Source organism: Apostichopus japonicus, chromosome 16, assembly GCF_037975245.1.
Source record: "Apostichopus japonicus isolate 1M-3 chromosome 16, ASM3797524v1, whole genome shotgun sequence".
NCBI lineage: Eukaryota > Metazoa > Echinodermata > Holothuroidea > Aspidochirotida > Stichopodidae > Apostichopus > Apostichopus japonicus.
The window spans coordinates 22134376-22159658 of NC_092576.1; the positions used below are offsets into that span (position 1 = coordinate 22134376).

Here is a 25283-nt window from a genome sequence, read left to right on the forward strand (position 1 = left end):
GTAATATGGCTGATCAGTTTGTAATCCTTATATCTCAGTAAGATTACCGATCTGTTTACTATCATAATAATCTCAGTAATATAGCTGATCAGTTTATAACTCTTATATCTCAGTAAGATTACCGATCTGTTTACTATCATTATAATCTCAGTAATATAGCTGATCAGTTATAATCCTTATATCTGAGTAAGATTACTGATCGGTTTACTATCATTATCATCTCAGTAATATAGCTGATCAGTTTATAATCCTTATATCTCAGTAAGATTACCGATCGGTTCACCATCATTATCATCTCAGTAATATAGCTGATTAGTTTATAATCCTTATATCTGAGTAAGATTACCGATCTGTTTACTATCATTATCATCTCAGTAATATAGCTGATCAGTTTATAATCCCTATATCTGAGTAAGATTACTGATCGGTTTACTATCATTATCATCTCAGTAATATAGCTGATTAGTTTATAATCCTTATATCTGAGTAAGATTACCGATCTGTTTACTATCATTATCATCTCAGTAATATAGCTGAACAGTTTATAATCCTTATATCTGAGTAAGATTACCGATCTGTTTACTATCATTATCATCTCAGTAATATAGCTGAACAGTTTATAATCCCTATATCTGAGTAAGATTACAGATCGGTTTACTATCATCATCATCTCGTTTTTGTACCCGATTACTTTACAACCATTGTCCTCTTAGTTATATAACCTATCAGTTTAGACTGGCTATCATCACTTTAATGTAACTGATCAACTGTAAACTTATCCTAAATAACAGATGTAAAACTTCACTACGACGAGAAACCAAATATTGATAGTCGAGTATACGATGCTCAAATCAAGAATAATAATCCATGAGATGATGAACTGATCAGAGAACACTCAACATCAGTGACGCCATCAAAAATCATGAAATCTACTATGATAATAGAAAAGAAAACTAGAGGTATTTGTCATTACTTTAATATGGAGTAAAATTATATAGCTACAAGACTAGACAAATCATCGTCATAATCACGTGATCACATTTCCGATGTCCTATGAGTATGTCAGTTGTATAAACTCATGTGTTGTTTCCAGCCACTTTCTTAGGTACGTTAGTTTTAAACTGTATGAAGACTAAAGACATCAATATCTCTGCTTGTACATTATGGAGGAGGAAGGTAGAGTATGTATATTCTAACACCGTTTTATTATGACTAGACATACACAATTATAACATTTTCTAAGAAGTTTCAAGAAACCTACGTTAACATATGGTTGTTAAAATCACATATATTTCATATGCTTTCCCTAATATCATTACCCACTTTTATTTATACTAATATTTTTGCAAGGCAAATCATCCATGGAAGTTAATGTTTGCCAAAACATTCAGATTGTACTCTTTTCAAGCGCCGACCATGGGGGTGGTGGGGTGTCCCCCTACCACCACCATCACGCATTTCAAACTTACATAGCATTTCAAAGTAGTTATATCACAATGTTGCATTTAGCCTTACATATTAGACATAATATAAGTCAACTATGTCTCAGAAGGTATCATTTGAAGTCTAAAGTTTTTCTGGGAAAGGATCACAGCCCCCCCCCCCAACATTTCATGTCGGTTTTACTGACCTTCTGTATACAACATAACGAGTATCTATTCCTGCGTTGATAACGTCTTTGATGTTATCATACTGAGCTAATGTTACCCATTAGGATATTTCAGGTACGGTACATCTAGTCCCTACGGTTCTGTTACATTTTTGGTCTGTCTAGTGTTTGCTTATTTTTCTCGTCATTATACACGGCCAGTGATATCCGCTGATACAGATGTTGCTTTTATTTTTAATGTATTCAGAGACTGCTGTTTACAAAGAGATCGTGGATGAGAACTAGAAAAATACAGTATAGGCCTTTACCTTTATCCGAAATTTCAAGTATCACTAATCCTGAGTTATACCAGTCCCCTTGCTGTAGTTCGCATAATTTACATCAATACCATTGTGTAAATAAATATACTTAGGAATGTGTCTAGAATTGTGTTGACCTCACAACGTTCAACCTAGAAATGCTTAGGGGTAGTAGAACTTGCATTGGATGGGGGAAGCACAACAAAATCATCCAAAACCTTACACAATCATTGCCGAATGTAATTTAGTTGCCCAAAGTGTATGATACCATTACATTTGGGAAGCGATTTAATGCATCAATTGATGTGATGGCTACTCATAAAAACATATTAAAGGGCAGTGATCGCGAAAGAGCGAAATCAAAGGAATATGTTGTTAAGTGTTGTTAAATGTATTATTTGGTTCGTTGTTTATCATCACAAGACTCTGTTTTGGTTGTCTCCTACTTACAAATATGGGCAGAAATGTGTTGCTGATTCATTACGCTCTTGTATGTGAATCAACAACAATCAACAAGTCAACAGACTTTCACATAGTTGGTTAAGCCTTTCAATAAATGTACGAAATTTGAAGTATGTCCATAATGACGTCATTGTGATAATACCTTTCACATTTCTTGACTTCAAGGATGATGGAATGGATCCAACCGGAATAGTGCCTGACAGACTGTATTCCTGAAACCTATGAAGAGAAGTAAAGTAATCATCGTGTAAGATGTAGAAGACGTAGAGGAATGTCCTCCGAGTAAGGTTTAATGTTTACCAAATCAATGAAAATAAGCAAAGTGAACAACAATAACAAGGAAATTATCACACTTTATTGATCATTATGAGCCTTGTGTTTCAAAGATTGCACAAAATATAAATTAGAATGGGTATATTAATGTAGATAATAATGATGGTAGTTGGAACTGTTGTATGCAAATGTATGTATGGAAGCGTAGAAGGGACATTGCACTGACGTGTTACCAACTTGACAAAACGACAATTTTCTGCAAATTGACGAGATGCACAATTACTACGTATACCATCTTGACAAGATGACAAAATTCAGAAAATTGATGCATTGACGAGATCCGTTATCACGTCAAAACGTCAATTTTCTGAATTTTGTCATCTTGTCGAGATGGTAGTAAGTGTGCAACTCGTCAATTTGCAGAAAATTGTTGCATTGACGAGATCCGTTATCTCGTCAAAACGTCAATTTCTGAATTTTGTCATCTTGTCGAGATGGTAGTAAGTGTGCAACTCGTCAATTTGCAGAAAATTGTTGCATTGACGAGATCCGTTATCTTGTCAAAACGTCAATTTTCTGAATTTTGTCATCTTGTCGAGATGGTAGTAAGTGTGCAACTTGTCAATTTGCAGAAAATTGTTGCATTGACGAGATCCGTTATCTCGTCAAAACGTCAATTTCTGAATTTTGTCATCTTGTCGAGATGGTAGTAAGTGTGCAACTCGTCAATTTGCAGAAAATTGCTGCATTGACGAGATCCGTTATCTTGTCAAAACGTCAATTTTCTGAATTTTGTCATCTTGTCGAGATGGTAGTAAGTGTGCAACTTGTCAATTTGCAGAAAATTGTTGCATTGACGAGATCCGTTATCTCGTCAAAACGTCAATTTTCTGAATTTTGTCACGTTACTATCTCGTCAACTCGTAAATTTGCAGATAATTGTCGTTTTGCCAAGGTAACTCGTCAATGCAATGTTCCTTCTACGCTTCCGTATGTATGTGGTTGATAGTAATTGTGAAATGTAAAGCCGTCCACATTATCAGAATTAGCTAAATTGTGCATATGTTTTACTTTACAATTAATTTAAAGTTGTTCAGACATGTAGAATACAACAGTGAACACAGCAATTGGAGTACTACAGGTTCCTTGTAACAACCGCATGCCCTTTCCTGCTCGGATCACGTGATTTACATCGTGTGTTACTTTCGGTAAATTTATTGATTTTATATTCGTCTTCCTGACTCCTCACTTTAAATGAGATCTAAATTGCCTGAGATTGGTCGAGTTTACTGTTTAAATATGAAATCTAGAAATACTGAATGTTAAAGCTGAAATATTGTTTCTTAATCTTAAAGTAGATTAAGATGCAACAAAGTTTTTCAACGCTATATTGGGATGACAAACCTGCACTGAAACGTAGGAAGAATGGAAGGGAGAGGGGTAGGAGTGTCCAGAACATAGCAACATTCTGTACTGGGCGCAACAACTGATCCTCTCGGGTTATTTCAGGTAAAGTAGAAACACAAAATGTTACAATTACATACAAAAAAGCAGATATATCAATGTTCCTTAATATTGAAGTATTTATTCAATATCAACCTTTTTATCACACTGCATTAGTTGTTATTTCGTTATTGATTCATAACCAATTTTACAATAGTAAAACTAATTTAATAACTAAGTTAATTTTCTGTCCCCATTTTCAGGAAGATAGCGGTGGATCGCCATCCTGGGGGAGGGGGTATAAGGGGATGTCCCCCTCCCATTTTGAAAATTGTTAATTTTCGAAAAGGGCTTAGGTGCAAAATGGTGCTATCATTTCCATTTTATGAAGTATATACATTCTTAAATTTTCCCGTTTTTTGGTACAAAAACTTTAGCAATTACGGTCATTACATTCTTTTTCGTGGTTGACCCCCACCCCCCTTCCCTCCGCAAGTTGCGCACATGTTCTTGAGGTGGCTTTTCTTTACTTTCTCTTTAGTAGTTGACCCCCCAGCCCCTTCCCCATAATCCATGCTGCAGGAAAACTATAGAAAATCAGGAATGAAATAACAAGGAAGTTAATGGCATTGTTCCTTGGCTTAGAATATACGTATCCACTGACGTAGACCTGATGCTGAAATAATATGGTTGCAGTTTAACAGTGTTAGTTCTTTGTAGAGAACTTTGCGCATGGGCATAGATCCGTTTTCAAAGTGTGGGGTCACCACTTTACTGGCAAAACTGTGCTGTGTGAACATTTTAAAGTCAAATGGGAGCATGCTTTTTCCAAAGGTTAGGGGGAAACGATGTCACCACCCCCTCCCCATGGGTTCTATGCCTATGATTTGACCTAATTGATAGGTATCACCTTGTAAATATCAGTAATATATAAAACATAAGATTAACCATTTGGTACTGCTGAGATAATGTAGTTTCGAGGTTTCTACATGGTACCATGTTGACCTCAAATAACTTTCAAACTTCCCAAATCATAATAATCTACTCAGTATTGACAGTATTCTGCCAAGTATGAAATTAATCCACTCCTATTAAATATAGGCGATGACGAATCGGGAAAATTCGAACCTGATACCGTTAGGTTGCAACACAATCATTTCCTCTTTATTTTTTAGCACTCTCTCCAAGTACTGTCCCCTCCCCATCATCGGCCCCATCCCCAGGTTCTAGTATATATATATATATATATATATATATATATATATATATAAATATATATATTTGGTTCCCTTTCATTTTTCACGGTCGCCCATTGCGTCCCCAACAATTTCTGTGAGGGGGACTCTTCCATTAAAAAACGGAAGCCAATTTTCAGGGTAATCAAAAGAGTAAAGAAGTATGTGCCCACCCCCCCACCTCACCCATCATTTGTATACGGCTCCGTCGCCCCTGACACGGTAAATGGACGGTTACATCGCAAATATTTATAGTGTCTTTATACTTGTAACTACAAGTAAATAGACCACATATATATTGATCTTGATGTGACATGTGGGGAATTTACAACACTCGTCTCTACCTCTTTTTAAGAAATCTGCTTCTTTCATACCTGCATACATATTACTATTTACAGGCAAAAGCCATTAAAGATTGACCACACACATATCTTGCATTTGGCCGATATGAATTGACCGAACCGGTGGTAGGGGTAGAGGGGGGGGGGGGTGAAACCTTGAACATCTGTGGTGGCATATGATTATGATTGTTATGATTGCTATGATTTTGATGAAATGCGTTATAATACCACGCTCGCCTTCCAATATGGGGACTCATCAAGCCAAGCAGTATTTCAGTCTGTATCAACAAACGCAAATGCCGAGACCTTCATAATAAAACCAGGATGTATTCTTTGAAAAGAATATTTGACAGCCCTGCTTATATGTTGTTCCCTTCAAAATCTAAGAGAAGGATGATGTGCATATATAAACCTATTGTCTGAGAGCTTCCTCATTACAGCAAGTTGAGTTACCTAGCATGGAATGAAATTATCTGGATTAACCAGTAACAGATAGTGCATCATATCCAATTAAAATATTCAAGTCTAGCTCAGTATCGTCCTACATTATACCTGCATTGCCCAGCTCTATGAAAAGCACCAATCCGCTCAATGAAAAGAAAATATGTAGGTTACGTACCTCGTATCTAATTAGCATCATAAACGTATATTTACCAATCTGTTGCAAATTTTGTTTCATGTGAAAGCTTTTTATTTACAATTGTTTCTTTTCTGTATCTATGTAATGACTTGGAAAAGAGGCGCTTTTGAATATTTCATTTATCTTTTATACAATGTAACGGCTACAGTGAACATAACAACGTATGTACACATGTAGGCTATATAATGTCGATATTGTTGAACTTTCAATAGTTTAGATTGTATCAAACAAACCGTTCTTTGGTCAACCTCTCCGTTGCTACAGTATTGAAAATTATTAATTTAAGTTGTGTTCATAAAAGGGGTCTCCCCGCTAAAGACCCCCTCTCAACGGACTCAAGCCATATTTTCACCCCCCCCCCCTCCAATTTTCAGAGTAGACACTTTATGGACTAGTGAAAAGTCATGTCAATGTAAGCCTTAACCAATTCATTTCTCTGACTCTTAAGACGAGGACAAAAGATGAGGCTTACCACTCACACTAATGAGGTTGGTCACGTCCCTGGCTGAATATCAATAAATTCAAACCTAAATGATGTCAATGCTTTATACAGTAAATGCGTAAGTATAAAACTTGGGAGAAACAACCAATATCGATAAGAAATATTGGGAATTTGTTTTAATCTTTGTATCAATTTCGAGAGAACTCTAGACATTTTACAAAAGATTACTATTTTTGCATAGTTCTCATTCAGTTTCTTTTCTGTTTTATTTTCTGTTTCTTTGTTTTTACTTGGCGACCACGTGGCTACCACAATATACTGATATGAACGTTTTAATCATGAGTAATATAACACAAACGCAATGAACTCAGTGCTTAAACAGGTGAATAACTGTCTTGTTTTGATCTCAGCAACAAACAATTTATGAGCAGGCGTTCATGAACTGCATCGACTTTATTTTTGAGAGGATGGGGATTAAAGAAGGAGGGGGTGGGGATTGGAGGGGGGTATTAAAGATTTCGATATCTAGTAGCTTTGCTGAGACGGATACTGTATTTTCATTGAAAGCAGAGCATGCGGTAATGTTATTATAACTTCATCAACTATACATTCAAAGGTACATTGAAAGGTATTCCTGGTTACTGTTATTTGATGGGTCATGCGGTCACCAAGAACCGCATTTGTCATGTCTCCTTATTTATTTCTTAATGTTTATTCTGATTGTTAACTTGTAGGGTCATTTTCATTGTAAACCGGGGATGTAAATGTGTACTACAGTATGTTAGCATGTGTAATTACTATAATGTAAACTATGTGGAAGAAAGTCTGAAGGGGATGATGACAGCCTTCTCAGCCTTTCTAACTTCGCTACCTACGGTTAAAATGTAAATTTGAAAGCGATTTCTAATTGTTGTTGTCCATTATCAGTTTAAACTTTGATGAACAAATTTAATCCATTTTCACCTGAGATGCAGATTTGCCTTAAATTATTTATATTGTAATTAAAAACAATACAATTATTCTTTATAAATAAATAAGTTACAATTACTTTATTTTTTTTTCGTTTTAAAATTGATTTATTAACTTAATTTGATTGAGTATTTTCGAAACTGCGACAACTAAAACTGTTTTATTGGTTGTTTGTTTGGTATACATTTCAGTTTTGTTAGAGTAGTATAATTTATTTGTTGGGTTTTGAACAATAAATTTATGTTTTTGCTATTTTGTATTGCCATCATTCACTACTTTAATATTAACAATGTTAAACATATTTGTTAAATTAAAGTTACATAATAAAACACATATTTTGGAGGTTTTAATTTCAAAGGTAACATTTAGTACGTATTAAACTCAATACACTCTATTTTAGAATATTCATTATACTCACTAGAATTTAAAAATCCAAGTACCTTGTGTATATAACTCTTGTTTGATCCTAATAAACATTACTGTCATTCTAAAATCCATGTCTGAGTTAAATTGTAACAATCATCCAAACAAAGAACATTTTAAACAACCTCCACCCACCCCTTCAACCCTCTCTACAAACCCATCTCTAAAAATATTACCTATTAATCCATTATATTTCGTTACATTTATATTAACACCCTATAGAATTCCTTTTACGATGGCCTAATTTATTCAAATAAATCCACTTAAACTAATTAAGTCCAGTCCTTAACATTAAAATACAGCAGACTTTACATTCTCTATTGTCAGTTTAATATTGATAAATATTATTAATTACATTAATTCCCTGTTTAACTGTTATGATGATTCTAACATCTACAACAGAATACTTACTTCAGCTCCTTCAAGCTTGTACACTGTGAGGAGTAAGACAAGATGGCCGCCAACTCTTCATTAGTTAGTGTCCTGTAGTCGTCATAGATCCACAGCTTCTGGAGAGAACTCAGGATAGAGAGAGAGAGACCCGACTGAAGGATAAGGTTCAGACCAGACTCATCAACTCTAGGAGAGCATCGGAATAGCTCCACACAGGAGATAGGAATCTAGAATGAAAGAATAGAGTTACTGAAAATAGAGATAAATATATTGGATTTGGTTAGGATTAATATAATTAAATAAAAAAAAAACTGACATAGAGATACAGGAAAGTAAAGCGATAAACAAGGACAATTAGGTTGTGTTAGTTGTCAAAAGGAATATATTTATGGAACGGAAATAAGGGGTTGATTTTAGGGGGAATTGAATACAGACGGAAATAAATGGTTTAGATTGGAGAAAATAAATCGGTTATGTAGGATTCAAGGAATATTTGTTATTGTTTAACGATAAAATGATTAATTAAAGGATTATTGCTTGTAAGTATGATAAAATAAGAATGCAAGGATACAAATGAACAGAGTGAAGCAATTTTAATTTATTAATCAATAGGAAACACAGCTCAAAGACGGGATGTGAAGGTTACAAAGTTTGGGTAATCAAGAACTGAGATTATTCTATCTTTTGAAGACAAATATTGATCACGTTTATTTAATTGTGTTTTTAATTTTGAACTTTCAGAAGTAAAATGTTATTTAAAATTTAAATTGTAGTCATTAATGTAATTGGAATCATAAAAAGGAAACCTCTACTTCAACCAATACAACGGTTTTATAAAGTTTCAAGATTTTTGGAAGAATTTATTTTTAAATAAATTAGCTGTTACTGATAATTAAGATGCAATTAAGAGAAGCAGATGTAGATCAACTTCATGCTTCAAGAGAGAACGGTTGATAAGGCTTGAACTAATATTTTAATTAACACATTTTTAAATTATTAGACCTAATCCTATTGTAATGAAGTGAAATTTTGTTGCTTTCACGCTTTGACTATTTATATGTGTTATGTAATAGCCAGTTTGTAGCGTTAGCTTTTGCACGTGTTTCTTTAGTTCTGTATACGCTGACATCATGGCTAGCAGCGTCTCTGCAGAGCTCCGGGTTCGCCTCGTTATCCCTTTCGTATTTTGTTAATTTTTATTACTCTGGATCTTTAATTGCCCAGAGTTACCCATATCTGGACTCTCTGGTGGCCAGGAAGGAGACGTCTCCCTTCTTAGAGGCAGGATGCCTCAGGTTTTGGACGGTTATCGGCTTCAGGCTCGAGGCCACTGGTATCCAAGATGGCGGTCCTTCCAACTTACAGCGAGCTGGCGTTGACGGAGTTTCTAGATGTCCGCGATCTTACGCGCCGCGAGCATCTTCTTCTTCTTTTCTTTTCTCGTCTCAGTTTAGTATTAAATCATAAATATTGGTTCATAAATGCTGTACGTACCCTTATTGTTATTTAATTAAATTGTAGTTTTTAAGTGTTTGGCTAGGCTGTATTTTACTGTACAAAGTACATGTTAGGTTGTATTTTTGGACCTTGGCCCTACGGGTTCGTAGTGTGTGTTTATCGTTAAGCATGTGGGTGCTATTCATTTATTGCGTACTATTATACTGCTGTGTAATTGACAGTAAAGTTGTACTGATTATTATTTATTGTACCTGTATTTTAGTATTGTACTGCTTGTTGTTTAAAGAGTATTACATATTTTGTATTCTGAACATTATTTGTTACTGTTGTTTATTAAAGTTATTGTCTCAGAGATTGTCCTTGAATCTTAGCCATTCTGGACAGCTATAGAGCGACAAGACTCTTGAGAGTTTGTGGGTTCAGGAGGTGAAAATTCCTACTGTCTAGGAACAGTTAGGTGAAAATTCCTATAATGGGTTGTAGCTGGCATGTGTTGCCCTGACCATTATTGAGGTGCTAAAAGTCCTCGCCTGTTGGCAAACATATTGTATTATTTCAAAGTGCAGATTATTTCATAATGTTCATTTTACATTGTTCATTATACATTCGTACAGTATTGCGGTTATTCATTCTTTATTCGGATTCATGTTATCGATATTGCGTAGTATTGAGTATAGGTTTTCCCCGAGTTTTAATTAGGTTAAAGAGTTCATTAAGCCATTTAAGTTCATTAAGCCATTTATTGTTCAAATGTATATTTATCATTTTGTAGAGTTTGCAATAAATTGTCAGCCTTTGTTTCAACGCAAGAACACTCTTGCATCCCCATTTATCACTGGTGAGTTCGAAGCGAAAGACCCTAAATCTGGTAATTTTCCCCCGCCATCCGCGGTTCGCTTCACTGTGATTGAACATGAATTTTAATTATTTCCAGTTAATAAGATTGTTTAAATGATGACGTCTATCGCTGTTTAGTTCTTCAACTATTAAAAGCTATTTAATTTTATTTAATTACCATCACATGGAATTTACCGATAGTACTGACTTCATTCCTAGGTTTGAGTGTGACTTAACTTCTAGAGAATTTTTCGAAATGTAACATATGCTTTCTTCCTTTGTGTTTGTAGACATTCCTAATGGGGGTCATGCCTATGATCTTAACTTTCTAAAAGTTATCGTTTCTTCCAATTAAATAACACCAACCGCTTTTTAAATCTATTTCATTGAACATAATGTTATGATAACATAATGTTATGATCTAGAAATGCATGTATCTTATCCCTGAGCGCTTAATTAAATTAATTAATTACTACTTTTCAGTTTAATCGGTTTGACCGAGTCTTCATTGTAATATCTTCTGTTACTATGTGAACATTTAGCGGACAAACGTAATTAACAAACAAGAGATAAATCAGGTAATTACAAGTTAAATGTGAGGATGGCGCCCTTTTAAAGCAAACATCTGTTTTCGATTGATACAATTTGAAATTAGTGGCGCACTTTCAATTTTAAAAACGTTTTTGCGTTTTAAACTGGGATGATGTACATGGACATATCTCTGGTTGCTTGAAAATGACGTACGACTTTTAAAATGACTAAGACCAAAACAAGAAAACAAGATGTAACTGAAGGCGGAATACAACGTTCGAATAACTACCAGAAAGACTTAAACGACAGTTTTGCTTTTAAATAATTATCTTTTTATAATCATTTTGTAATATAATTTGACTTCAATTAGTATATTGGTGTACAGAGTTTTGAAAGCTCTCTATTAAACAAATTATATTTCCCATTTAGTGTCAGGTATATTGGCAGGAGTTAGGTCATTCAACTTATAATTATTTAATAAATAACATTATTTCAGACAGTCTGCTTGGTAAAATGAAACTGTGGGCTTTTTATATAACTTGCTGTAACTTCAGATCACGAAGATTGAATAATTTAGGTCCTTACAATGATCATTGTGGATTGCTATATATTGGCTTGTATGAAGGCCAAGACGACAGAGTTATGTAAGAACGAGTTGGACCAATTTTTGTGATTTAGGATTTTTTTTTAAAGAAAACAAGGTTTCTACAGTACTGTGTTTATGTATATTTTCTTAGCTAGAATAAACAATTGTTCGCGAAATAAAACTCATTTTACATCTGCCAGTCGAGAATTTTGATGACCAGTTTTAGATTCACTTAAGTTATAAGCTTTAATGCAAACTCAGTGATCCGACTGTATTTTATTGTAAATTGTCAAATCCTTGTTAGGTTAGATATGCTTTAACTGGGCCTTTTGTGATAATCAGTCAACAACTCGGTATAATATATTTTTTGTAATGATTTAGAATTTTCAAGAATGTCTTCTTTCTAAAGGTATGCCTACTATGGTGATATTTGAATGTTTAAGACTTCTAAGGTAACCATAGCCTATGTTAGTTTTGTTCATTGCTAATTAGGCTATGGCTTGGTCAATATAACAATTCTAGCCTAGGCCTCTATACCATACCGTCAAATTATGTCACTGATCAATGTTACTGTTTTAGCTATTACTATTAGTAGCGGTTTCCTCTCCAAAAAATAATCCAACCTTAAAATCCAGTCAACAGGTCAATTGTAACAAACAACTGAATGTAACAAGCAACATCTGCAACCTCCACCAATATAACACTAAACCATTCATTGTCAGTGATAGATGTACACAGGTATTCAATAGCATGAGTCACCAATATCAAATACAGGTGTTTCTTACATCGGTCTACACATTTGGGCGCCAATAAAGAAAATCATCATTGTTGGAGAGACTCAACATTGTGCATGCCTGGTGAAAACAGACAGTTTAAGAAAGATGTTAATTGGGTATTTGGTAAGAAAAGAGTCGAGGCTCCCATGAAATTTATTAACCCGATGTTTGAAGACTAATTTGCGTGGTTGTTTCTTGTGAACCTTTTTCTGAATTTCATGTTGATGCCAAGTAAGAAATTAATTATGAGATTAAACAGTTAAGTTATCTTTGCAAGCCTGAAACTAAAAATGCATTAGAACACATGCGGTAAGGAAATAGAAACTTCAATTAAGTTAGCTTATAATCGTTATAATCGTTATTAAATCGTTGTTATCTTGAGATTCTTATCTATTTTTATTTTACATCTTTACTTTTTTTCTTCTCTTTGAGTCTTGTTTAAATACAAAAAGAAATCAGGCTAGTGTATGGTAATGTTAATTTTCTTTATTTCCGTCTGTTTAATTGTTCTTTCCTTGTTTAGAATGTTTCATTTCTACATCCTTTCAATCTATCTGTAATGCACTATATTCTTATTATAGTTCCTTTTCATTATTTTTCTTATCTGTTTGTCTCTTGTTTCATCGTTGTATTTTTTGCCCAAATGGCCGCCCATACAGACGTGGACTGGGATGTAACTATAGAAGGAAGCAAATTGTTTGGCCAATTTGTGTATATTTCTTGTGAAGTATGAATTCATGGAGGAGTTTGTCGGTAAGCTTGCCCCTCCATTCCTAAAAACGGATCGAGTTCACAAGATTTATCACCTGACCAATATATGAGAGGGGATTTTTCTGTTGGCAATTGGAAACGACTTTGAGAAGTCTCAAGTCAATAACGCAATCGAAATCAAAACAGCCAAGTATTCGAATCCGCTTTTGAAGAACTGCTGTAACTTCCCTGTTTGTTTGGCGTGATTCCACACAGCTAACAGTTCTGACTTACGAGATAAGAAGACAATGCAGCCTTTGCCAGATGTTGAACATGATAAGAGAGAATCTCGGGTCTATCGCAAGTCTAACTCTAAATCGTCTAAATCTAAGTCTAACCCTAAATCTAAATCGAAACTCGGATCTACCTTGAGTCTATCGCAACTGTCAACGCAAAAAACTCTTGTATCGCATAGGCCTATGTTCCTTTCACAGGCTTAACGAAACGTTAGACTATGCACAGACAATGGCAGGGGTTATCATAATGTTGCATTTGAAGTCGAAGCTTGTACTGTGGGTCTCATCAGTTACAGTGCCATTCCGCCATAGGTTTTGATCCTTTCCGCCATGGTAGAAAAGCTGGAAAACTATGGCCGAAAAGGTACAACTTAGGAATGGATTTTACTCAGGAAAGTATCGGTGAAACTTTCTTTGGTTCGCATGGAAGGATATGTACACGGTCTTCATATGTGATGGTTCGCTGGATAGACTGAATTGTAGTTAAGACAAGGTTGGAGATTAGATAGTCTTTGATATACGTGTTGAATGAATAGTTTTAATTGTAAGTCCATAGGCCCATATATATAATAGTTGGTTGAATAAATCAAATTACTTTAGGTTGATTGTTTATTAAAAAGACCAAATTTTTGGATTTTGCAGGACTAGGTACAGTAGTGTGAAGTGAAGTAATATACATTGCATATAGTGCACCCACAATAATGTGCTCTTTCCTCCATGGTGGTTACATTGTGGAATGGCACTTTTTCTATGGCAGAATGAACCGATGGCAGCATGACACGGTCCACGGTGTACTCTAGTCCTATCTATAGAGAGCTATGTAACTCTGGCCTAGTCCAAGGACTTCAACAGCATTACTTAATGATCCAATGCCAGCAGGAAGAAACAAGAGCATCAATGATGCAGTATCTCAATACTGGAAGTTTTAATTTTGATTCCTAATTTCAAATCTTTGCTCTGTCTCTACAATTATCAATATCAATCATGGTACAACAAATATATAACTTGCAATTTTGCTACTTGGCCACGAATAGTCTCTGCAGGTTACACTTTATCCTGCTGGTCTTGCCTTTAGCGCTCATTGCCTGTTAGTCGAAAGAACGACGTTTGCAAGGTTTAGTAATGTCATAGAATATTTAAGAACTTGTTTTTTATGTGGTATCCTTCATCTTAGGTCAGTCTGTGTTGGACTTTTTGGTCATATAGTTTGACGTCAATGACAACAGCCAAATTAGAAGAGGCGAACAACTCGACCATATTCTTGATGCCTGCCTTGAGAGCTAGGCCTATTGACCTACTGTATGTTACTGTAGACTGTAGTGGTGACTACCATCAAAACTGTGTCCACTTCTAGATATCAAAACAACCCACGTTTTTCCATCTCAATTTTTCGGACATGAAGATTTCATGGATTTATGACTTGGAAAAAATAATGTAAAAGAAGATTACAAGTTTTTATATGCAAGTGATGGGTGGCCTCCTCTTCCCCTAATAGCCACCTCAGTTCCTCTCCATTTTGTTATTTTATTTTAATTCTTTGTACATTTGATGTCAAACATTACAGGTTCAAAAGAAAGCTAAACATACTTCTTATAACCTTATACATCTTATATCCTTATAAATAAAACATAACCTTATACAATTTTTATAGTCTTATCAAAGTTGTGATGCTATGGCCGGCTCCTCTTTTATACGAACCCATCAAACAAACTTACCCTGGTCCTTCCTAGGAAAAGCTGTCTGAACACCAGTACAATGCTAATGTGGCTATCACTGAAAGCCTAATAGGCCTAGGGGCCTAGGCCTATATATATATATATTTTTAAATGCACTAGGCCTACAGTAAGTAGCCTTCAGAAATACAAGAATGTGTATACGTAATTATACAAAATACATGAAGGGCAATCAAACAAACTTATCATGGCCCTTGCTCTGAAAAGCTACCTGAACACCAGTACTATCCTTAAATGGATGTTACAAAAACGAAGGCCTAATATAAATTAAATGCACTACGTAGAATTCAGCAGTACAGAATGTAATTAGCATGCAATACACTAACACCTCGCGTACCTAACTACAGAACAGAAAATTGTTCGCGAGGGTAGCCATTTTCGTATATCTAACATGTAGCTGTTATGAGTCATAGCCAATCTGCTACAAAACAGACTTGGGGGCGGGGCTTAATCATCAAAAACGGACCTTTTTAATAAAAGGAGGGGCGGCAGCTCAGTGTTGTTTTAAGAAAGAAAAATCATTTAAACATCAAATAAAGCAAATAAAAGCCATTAAATGTCATATACATGTAGTAAAATACTTATTAATACCTACCTGTAAACAACAATGAAAGTTTAAAATTTTAATAAACTATATAATACATAGGACCCTTTCTTAGACAATACCACTGTTGAAAGACAGTTCTATTCTATTCTCTTTCATAAAACATAAGTTTTGGAGCGTGTGCAAAACAGGTCTGCCAAAGTGTGTTTTCAGTCCAAATTGGCCCGATTTGGACATAAATCGGTGAAAAAGTCACAGAATGAGATACAATTCTGGAATAAAAAATAGTAACTTTTTTTGGTCTATATGATATATTCTTGCTCTGGAAATTCCAGAGAAAAAGAACTTTGTTTGAAGACGCTGAAAAATTTTTAAGAGAAGAGAAAGTCCCACTTACTGTTACAATATCTCTATACATGTAATGTATTGAGATAAAAACATGACATCAGGGACAGCGATTTGTTTGAAATATTGAGGGGGGGGGGGACATTTGCTGCGATGCAGGTGCGTAGCAACTTTCATCCCCAAATTGTTCGTGCGCTTCGTGATTTATGTATCCATAACCTTTATCAAGATTGTCACCAGTCACACGTCATGTTCGACCTAATCGCATCTCCTGTGAATCATTGCTTTTGTAGCTAATACTACGTAAGGGCCCACAATACCCGTCACCCCCACTTTTTCAAGGGTTTAAGCCCATTATTTGTTCAGAATTTGAATAATAAATTCACTTCAAAACATACCCAATATGTTGCACAAAATTAATGTATGGACAACTAATATAGAAAAACCCCCTTCAACCCCTAACAGACCGGTCAAAATTGCATGAGTAGAGGGAAGTATGATGAATGTTGGTCAGGGAATTTCCTCTTGAAGTATCATATTTAATCAAGGTTGGGGCGAAATGACCAGGCTGATTGGGCGAAATGACCAGGCTGGTTGGGCGAAATGACCAGGCTGCTTGGGCGAAATGACCAGGCTGGTTGGGCGAAATGACCAGGCTGGTTGGGCGAAATGGTAAGGTTGGGGAAATGACAGTTGGGCGAAATGGTTGTTGGGCGAAGTGTCCTGCTTCCATTCATACATGTAAAACAAGTACGTTTTATTTTATAGATTTATATATATACCTTCATGGAATTGCGCTAACTGATAGCCCACTAATTATTGGTAAAGTAGAACCAGTTTAGATTTGTAAGGAAATTAAGGAAACTGAACAATTTATTTAATGAGGTGTCAGCCGGAAGCAATAGGACTTTGCAAAGCATGGCAAAAAAATTGTTTAAAACAAAGAGAAAATTGCTTTGACAGAGAGCTTTCAGTGCTTCTACCTTCATTTACTTTAAAATGACAACAACAACAATTGTTGCACCAGTATCACACCGGACCCTTTGGTTTGACTGTAGGCTTATTGCTTCAAATAACACGTTTGACTCATTTTGCTCCAAGCGACTATGAAATGCACATTTACACATTTGACCTTCGCCTATAATGCATATGGTATGTCCAGTTCACAAACACAGGCTATGTGTACTAAAATCTCCATTTTCTTGTCCGCGAAAACATCAGAGCAAACAACCGTGAAGATTTTTTCGTGATCTTTTATTGGCTGCCAACACAGCTATAAAAGACAGGCTAATGCAATTTATTCTTTTTCTACAACTGAAACTGATAAAAATGGAAGCAGGTCATTTCGCCCAACAACCATTTCGCCCAACTGCCATTTCGCCCAACCTTACCATTTCGCCCAACCAGCCTGGTCATTTCGCCCTACCTTGATTAAATATTATACTTAAAAAGGAAACGTTCGGGAATTGTTAACATTACAGGATTCGAACCGAATATCAAGGAAACTTGAGGATGGATCAGTGTTTTAGGGGTTAGGTTTAATAGTAAACGTTCGAATATTGAGGAATATTAAGGAAACGTGAGGTCCTTTAGTTTGTATAACTTTAGTAAGAAAACGTTCGGGAATTGTTAACGATATCGAACGGACATCACTTTATTTACCTACCAATAATATAACCCAAAATAAATCAAATTGAACTAGTGAAATAGAAATGGTGATATTATTCCACACCGATTTCCCTTTGTTTGTATAAAAATATAACTTCGATTGTAAGCGTAACCGCCTAAAGTAGTGTAATACTACAACCCAACATAAATCAAATTGAACTAGTGAAATAGAAATGGTGATATTATTCTGATTGAATATTAGTAAAAAGAGGTTGGGCGAAATTACAAGGCCGGTTGGGCGAAATGACTATGCTGGTTGGGCGAAATGATCAGGCTGGTTGGACGAAATGACCAGGCTGGTTGGGCGAAATGGCAGTTGGGCGAAATGGTCGTTGGGCGAAGTGACCAGCAAGCATAAAAATAAAGTTTTCAAAAAAGTTTGGCACAAACTAGTAGACTGAAAGAAAGCGATTAATCTTTTTCATTCTAGTTCGTTAACACACCATTAATACTGTAATTGCTCCATTCCTTTCCTAGACTGGTACAAACTGGAGAAGACAAAAAAGAGAAATTAAGAGAGGCTACCAAGTAACACAGTTTTGCAGTAATAGAAGGATGTCTTTGGCTTGGATCATGCACAGCAAGAATGTGATTGTAGCTGTTTATGAGAAACAATAACATTTTTTTGCATTTCAATTCATCTCTCTGTCCACAATTGATAGGACCTGCTTTACAACTTCAATGGAAACTTGCAAAGAGATGACCTGTGATGAAGAGACATGTAGAATTGCTCAGGATTTTATGTCAAAAGTCATTTAGGGGTCGGTTTAGTTAATTGCTTGGAAACGTATAATTATGGTCATTCAGGGGGGAGTTTCGGAAATTTCATGTTCAATGACACTTCGGTCTATTCTTTGACTATTTAAACTGTTAGTTCACAATCTTTTCAAATTAATCTTTCCTTTAATTATAATAAGCTAAAATTACCACTTTCTATTGGAGTTTCCTGTAGGTCTTTACTCTCCTATTGTTCTCAGACATTTTTAAGGAACACACAAGATGACTGAATGTCCCAGTGAGGAAAATATTTTATTATGGTTGTAATAAAAACAGTTAAGAATTCTGACCAAAAGTGACCATATTTGAATATCTAGCATATTTTGGGCTAATACAGCACACCTCCTTTAACGCATGGGGGGTTGGGCACACACTTAGGATTTGGGGAACTTATCTTGTTAGGGCTGGTTTATAAAGGTTAGGGACAACTTCTCTATTAGGAAGTTGATTTAGATCAATAGAGAACAAAATTTGAAATTGATAATTTTATAAAAATTGCAAATTATATGCAAATTATAATATGCAAATTGATATTCAAATTGTATGATACAGGTTCTTCTGGGGTTGCTCTTTCAGATGATACCTTATTTTTTGAAATCGGTTGAGGATTGACAGAGTTATGACTGATTTCATTTAGTACAAATGTTGTTTACTTTGTTTACTTTCTACAATTACAGCCTAAAGTTGGCATAACGTTAGGCCTATCCTAGCCATTTTTGTAAAAAACGCTGTTGAACTTACAATTTCTGGGTCCTCAAAGGACCGAACCTTGATAAACTGGTTCTACCAGAAGGTCCTGGACCTTATCATGGTATCTGACCAATCGTCCCACATCTTTAGGGCCTATTGGGCCGTAACTTGGGACGCTGTGTGCAGCCCAGCCCTATTTGAAAGTGAACGTCCATTGAGCTGTACAGTAAATACTCAGTGTCACAGAATTGCGCAAGATCGGCGGTTGCTATCAACTTACAAAGGAATGCGAGGGCGCTATGCCATAACTATCAATTACAAATGTTGCAATGGCCTAAATATCTCAAATAAGAAAAAAATTCCACGTACGTAGGTTGAAGCGTTCGGGAACGAGATTTTTTTCAAAAATGAACGGATTTGGACGATTTTGGTGTCAAATTACAGGAAATTTCAAGGTCATTTGCATTTTTCAGAGCTCTCTATAGATGTATTCCTGAAATGCTCAGAATATGTTCAAAACATGTTAGGGTTTATACCAAATATAATGGAGGGGTTTGTTCAACTCTTATTTTCTGTCACGATTTTTATGAAGCGAACATCGATTTTTAGCCAAATTACGTCATTTTCAGATTGACCTTTGAGCCCCACCCACTAAAAATATTTCACAATTACCCCCCTTGTATTTGTTTTATACACAAACGTATGGTCTTAGCTACATTTCAATACCTTAATGAATGTTGTAGGATGTAAGGTGGCTGAGTACTATTTTTTTTTTAAATTCAATGATTATTTGGGTCGATATCGACCCACCAATAACTAGGAAAGAAGCTTCTTGACACAGGGCTGAATTTTGTTGTAACAAAGGTTATTGAGAGAGAGGTTTTGATCAACTTTTTTTAAGAGACAGGTCCATTTCTTGTTCTGTAGTGAAAACTGTTCAAGTGATTTTCAAGTTGTATCCTTGTGCACAAGTGCTGATCAAGGTCTTGGTATCCCTGTTACATTTAACAGTTAATGTCGAGCAATTAGAGCTTCAACATGTGACGATGGTTATATTTTGTAAATATGTCCTCAAAATTTGATTTCAGTATTGCATTTCCTATAGAAATTCATCATATACATATTTAAGGAATTAATTAAACTATATTGCGAAAGTTCATTTAGTACTCAAAAGTAATGGAGATGCAAATAAAGTTAGCTATCAGTAGCATTGATGATGTTGTTTTATAATTTATGTTTGCTTTTTCTCAATTTGAATGCTTTGCAACTTAAATGGAGAATAAGGTGGCATACCCAATAAAATTATCAACGAGAGGGGTGATTTAACCAGGGTTGAGGTGTAATTATTTATTATTAACCAGGATAATGGTGACATCAACCAGGAAATGTTGTTTAATTTAACCAGAAAGGGGTGGAACATTCTGTGAATTTAACCAGGATAGTGTGAGCACCAACCAGGAAAAGTGGTTAATTTGACCAGGAAGGAGGTGGAACATTTTATGATATTAACCAGGATAGTTTTAGCAACAACCAGGAAATATTGGTTGATTCAACCAGAAAGGGGTGTAATACTTTTGATATTTAACCAGGATAGTAGTCACATCAACCAGGAAATGTTGGTTAGTTTAACCAGGAATGTAGTGAATACCCATTGATATTTACCAGGATAGTGGTAAACTCTCACCAGAAAATTTAACCAGGATTTCCTGGTTTTTCCTACCAGGATTTTGTTAACATATCATTCACCAGGATACGTGGTGAAAACAACCAGGATATGGAAGGTGGCTTGTAAACGCAACTTCTGGTGAAAATGTCACCAGGTTCCTGGTGAAATTACACCAGGGTGTTTTTAGAGTGTACAATAACACATTTAAATTCCAGTCCATCGACTGTACATTCATTCATACCGTGTTCGAACCTACAAACCATCCATTTGCTTTTATTTTAATCTCGTAACTTAATTGCAAATTAATGAGAAATACAGACAACAGTTACATTTGACTTATTTAGTGCCCTGTTTGAAACTAATCGGAAATTGTTTTAGTAATGTATGGGGATATACTTTTATTTTAATCCCCTCCCCCACCCCCTCCCCCAAAATATAAACAAGAAAAGAAGGGAAAGTAACTTCATAATAGGTGAAATATTTGATCGTTACGAGTTGCAAAATGTTCATTATATACTACATTAATACATACTAAATGATGAGATAACCAATGCCTAAACCAACTTTCTGTATACTGGACCAGTCTCGAATGCGATTCGAGACTGGTCGAGCGTATACAGAGGAGAATTGCTTCAGGATCGAAATGTTAGACAAACACTGGTTTGTTGCAGTGGCAATCATGAAGTCATAATTAAAAGAAACGAAGACATGGTATAACGCTGCCATGAGTACATGCAAATATGTTTGTGGGCAAAGAAATGTTTCAAATTGCAAAAGAATACTGTACATATATATATATATATGTATATATATATATATGTATATATATATATATAGCCTACTTGCAGTTAGTTACAGCAGTAGTACTGTATATGTTTTCACACACACCGAGTGTCATATACACACTGTACATACTTCTTAATTCATCCAGCTAAATCCAGCTAAATCCAGCTAAATACTTTGAGTAACATGAATGACTTAGGGATTAATTTTGAGCTTAATTTTGAGCTAGAGTCATTGTCAACAACCTTATCGAGGTGCTTCAAAGAAGAACCGAGGCGTAAAGCGTCCAATGTTGACACTATAACAGAAGAAACCTTGTCGCTAAGCCTAGCAATAACGTAAGCACTAGGCCTACTACTTCTGCTAGCAGTAACGACATGACTGACCAGGGACTAGGCCTAGCGATCTTTCAGACTCGCAATAACACTGCGGTCCAAACCTGTCAAACAATCATACAATGGGGCTTGGAACCTCTTCAAAAACTGCTCATTCTCAGGCCCAGTAAACGTTTATTTGAACGGTTCATCTACCGACCAGGGATAGACGAGTTATATTCAAAAGAAGGTTAGCAACAGGCAACGTTGCATAACTATTGTAGCGTTTACGGACTTTCCAGAACACACACAACTAAGCATCTGTTTATTGCGCAATTTGACCTGGTCGGTAAAAAAAAAGTTTCAAAATGTTATCTTTAGAAATTTGTTCATTTGTTTTTATTTAATTGTTTTTTCCCTCCATATTTAAGACCAAACGATACTGCTTCGTTCGTATTTTTTCACTCTTAATGTTCGTCGGAAGAAAATGCTGTTTTACATGAGGTGACTATTACGTCATTCAGGAAAAAGATCAAGAGAGGCATAGCAAAATTAGCGAAAAAATGCCGTTTTCTTATATTTGTGATGGTCATTTATGAATGGGGATAAAAACGAGGGTACCCGGTCTTAAATTTGATTTGAGACCTCTGATGACGTCATCGAGAAGGGCGGCGGACCTCGGCTATCGCCTCGGTCCGCTCAGACTCCTCGATGACGTCATGATCGATCTCAAATCAAGTTTAAGCTGGTTCCCCTCGTATTTATCCCCTAATTAATACATACTAAATGATGAGATAACGCTGTGTGAATTCGATGGACATAGAAATTACATAACATGTGATTAAAAGAAAGTGAATACGCACAATCAACCCACATTCACATTCAGATAGCAAAAAAATGGTGTCCCACGAGAATAAAAGTAATACATTTAAGGACGTGGATCGACTTACGTCATGATATGATGCGGTCTGTACGGATATGATGGTTAAACATTGTTTGAAATAGTGATCATTTTCTTCGATAACAACCTTTCCGGAACAAAGTTGACGCAGAGATTCCTTGTCTTTAAGCTGGTAACGTAATGAATCAATACATTTATAAGTACTGTAATGTCAGTGTTGAAATAAAGAAAAAGGGTTAATGAGAAATAGGGTCATCATGTAGAAATGAACGCTTAAATTGTTTACTACAATTATAAATACCACGGACAATACATAACATGAACTTTTAATTTCTATTAAAATGTTAATATTAAGTTTAAATACTATCAGCTACTAACTCCCATAGATGGAAGCTATGGTAGCATAGGAAAAGAAATAAATACAAGCCAGAAAAAGAAGTATTGCCAATAACCAACTATTTATCAAGAATAACAATGATAGTATTTATAAATATGACAACTGGTTTCTGCGTACACTTACCTCCCACTGGCCAGATTGAACATTTAGTAGAACTTCACTGCCAAATAAACTCCAACAGACTACATGGAAAAGAATGTACATAGTCTATCAGTGCTCATAGACATATTTGTTATTGTTCATGATCAACTAAGTAAATGTTTAATGGATGAGTCGTTTTCCGCACAATTCTCTCTCTTTGGAGTTAATCCGCTTACCACTTCTGTCAACCGATACACTTTATTTTTAGAATGTTTAAGACGTTGATATGTTCACAACTCTAACTTTAATAATTGCAATAATTGCCTGTAATCTGCAACATTTTTAGAATGTGTTTATGACGGTAAGCTTGATCGTTATTTACTTAATATTAAAACTTTACTGCAAACAAATACAGTTAATTTAAGATCGACCCAACACATTGCCTTGATGCATTTAGGAATAAATTGATATTTTTCTAGGTATCACATATATCTAGAAGTCCACACACTGTCAATAGGTCAAACCACAGTCGTATGGACTTTTGGATGATAGGCAATGGAAGTCAAAATAATCCACACTGTTACATGGAAATCCATGTCAGTCTATTGTTACTAACTCGAGATATGCCTATATATTTCATTAAATGTAACCTATGTAGACTGAATGAGTCTTCATGCATTATATTAAAGTATCTGCTCAAATGAGTGCTCTGTAAAATGGTCTTCGAAAGCTAACTAAGGCTATCATAATCTTCTTGATAATAAGTCCTTAAAATCTGATACACGTGATTAGCTTGAAATTAGAAATAAAGTCATTCACTACATTATTGTCAGATTTACAAAGTATCACAGAATTAAATAAAAAGAAAAGGAACACATGCATTTACTATATACAGAATGCTATAATGACGTATTTTGAACACGTACAACAGGTTGAACAATTTTGGAAATCTAACAACTCTAGCCACCAGAAAGATATATTGGTGTTTGATTGTAAAATAGTGCAAATATTCTGAAGCAAGTTTATAAATAAACGTTACGTCGAATTAAACTTATAGGAAAATTGTTCTTTTTGGGGAAGAAATCTCCTTAATATGCTCATCATGATGAAATCAAATTATCAAAGGTAGATGGATAAGTGTACTTGTTTAATATCCATCACAGAATGGGAAAGAATAACTAAATATTATGATTCACTTCCTTATAAACTGCTTTAGAAACAATGCTGATTTACCTTTAATGTCCCTTGACCTCATGTCTAAAGGAAGTGACTCCAATGAGAAGGAGAGAGGCAACGTGCAACCGGCAAACCTTTTGAGTAGAAATCAGGTTATGAGTTTAGCTATCGAACAGAAGAACAATAAGTGTTTCATTTTATAAAGACACCATTAACCTTCCAACTACTTGGGAATCCCCGGAGACTCCGTTGGGTAAGTCACAAGTATTGCACTAGCCCATTTGAATAGAATATGCGTCACTTGACTGTTATGAAGAATGGTGTATGTTATATTAAGGGATTATATATTATGTAAACATTATACTTCTGACGAGCGGGTGCCCTTACATGTTATTGTTAATTTTTTTTCCTGTGTAACCCGCTTACGCGCGTTAAACACACAGAAACACCTTTTTCTGTCTATATTGTAAGCCACATGCACGTTGACCTACATAATAACGACGAT

General features: G+C 35.3%; 1 protein-coding gene and 1 long non-coding RNA gene across 2 annotated transcripts in view; one reads left to right on the forward strand and one right to left on the reverse strand.

The window, feature by feature from the left end:
• Window positions 1-25283, reverse strand: part of LOC139982813 (uncharacterized) — an 890000-nt gene that overhangs the window by 396615 nt on the left and 468102 nt on the right. The window contains exons 38-42 of the mRNA XM_071995913.1: window positions 24836-24912; window positions 23645-23703; window positions 23174-23293; window positions 8548-8756; window positions 2513-2589 (exon numbers count right to left, since the gene is read on the reverse strand). Of these exons, the coding sequence (XP_071852014.1) occupies window positions 2513-2589; window positions 8548-8756; window positions 23174-23293; window positions 23645-23703; window positions 24836-24912 (542 nt within the window). The remainder of the gene's footprint in view (window positions 1-2512; window positions 2590-8547; window positions 8757-23173; window positions 23294-23644; window positions 23704-24835; window positions 24913-25283) is intronic.
• LOC139982835 (uncharacterized) overlaps window positions 1-25283 on the forward strand; it is a 204976-nt gene that overhangs the window by 94459 nt on the left and 85234 nt on the right. The gene's annotated exons all lie outside the window — the stretch shown is intronic.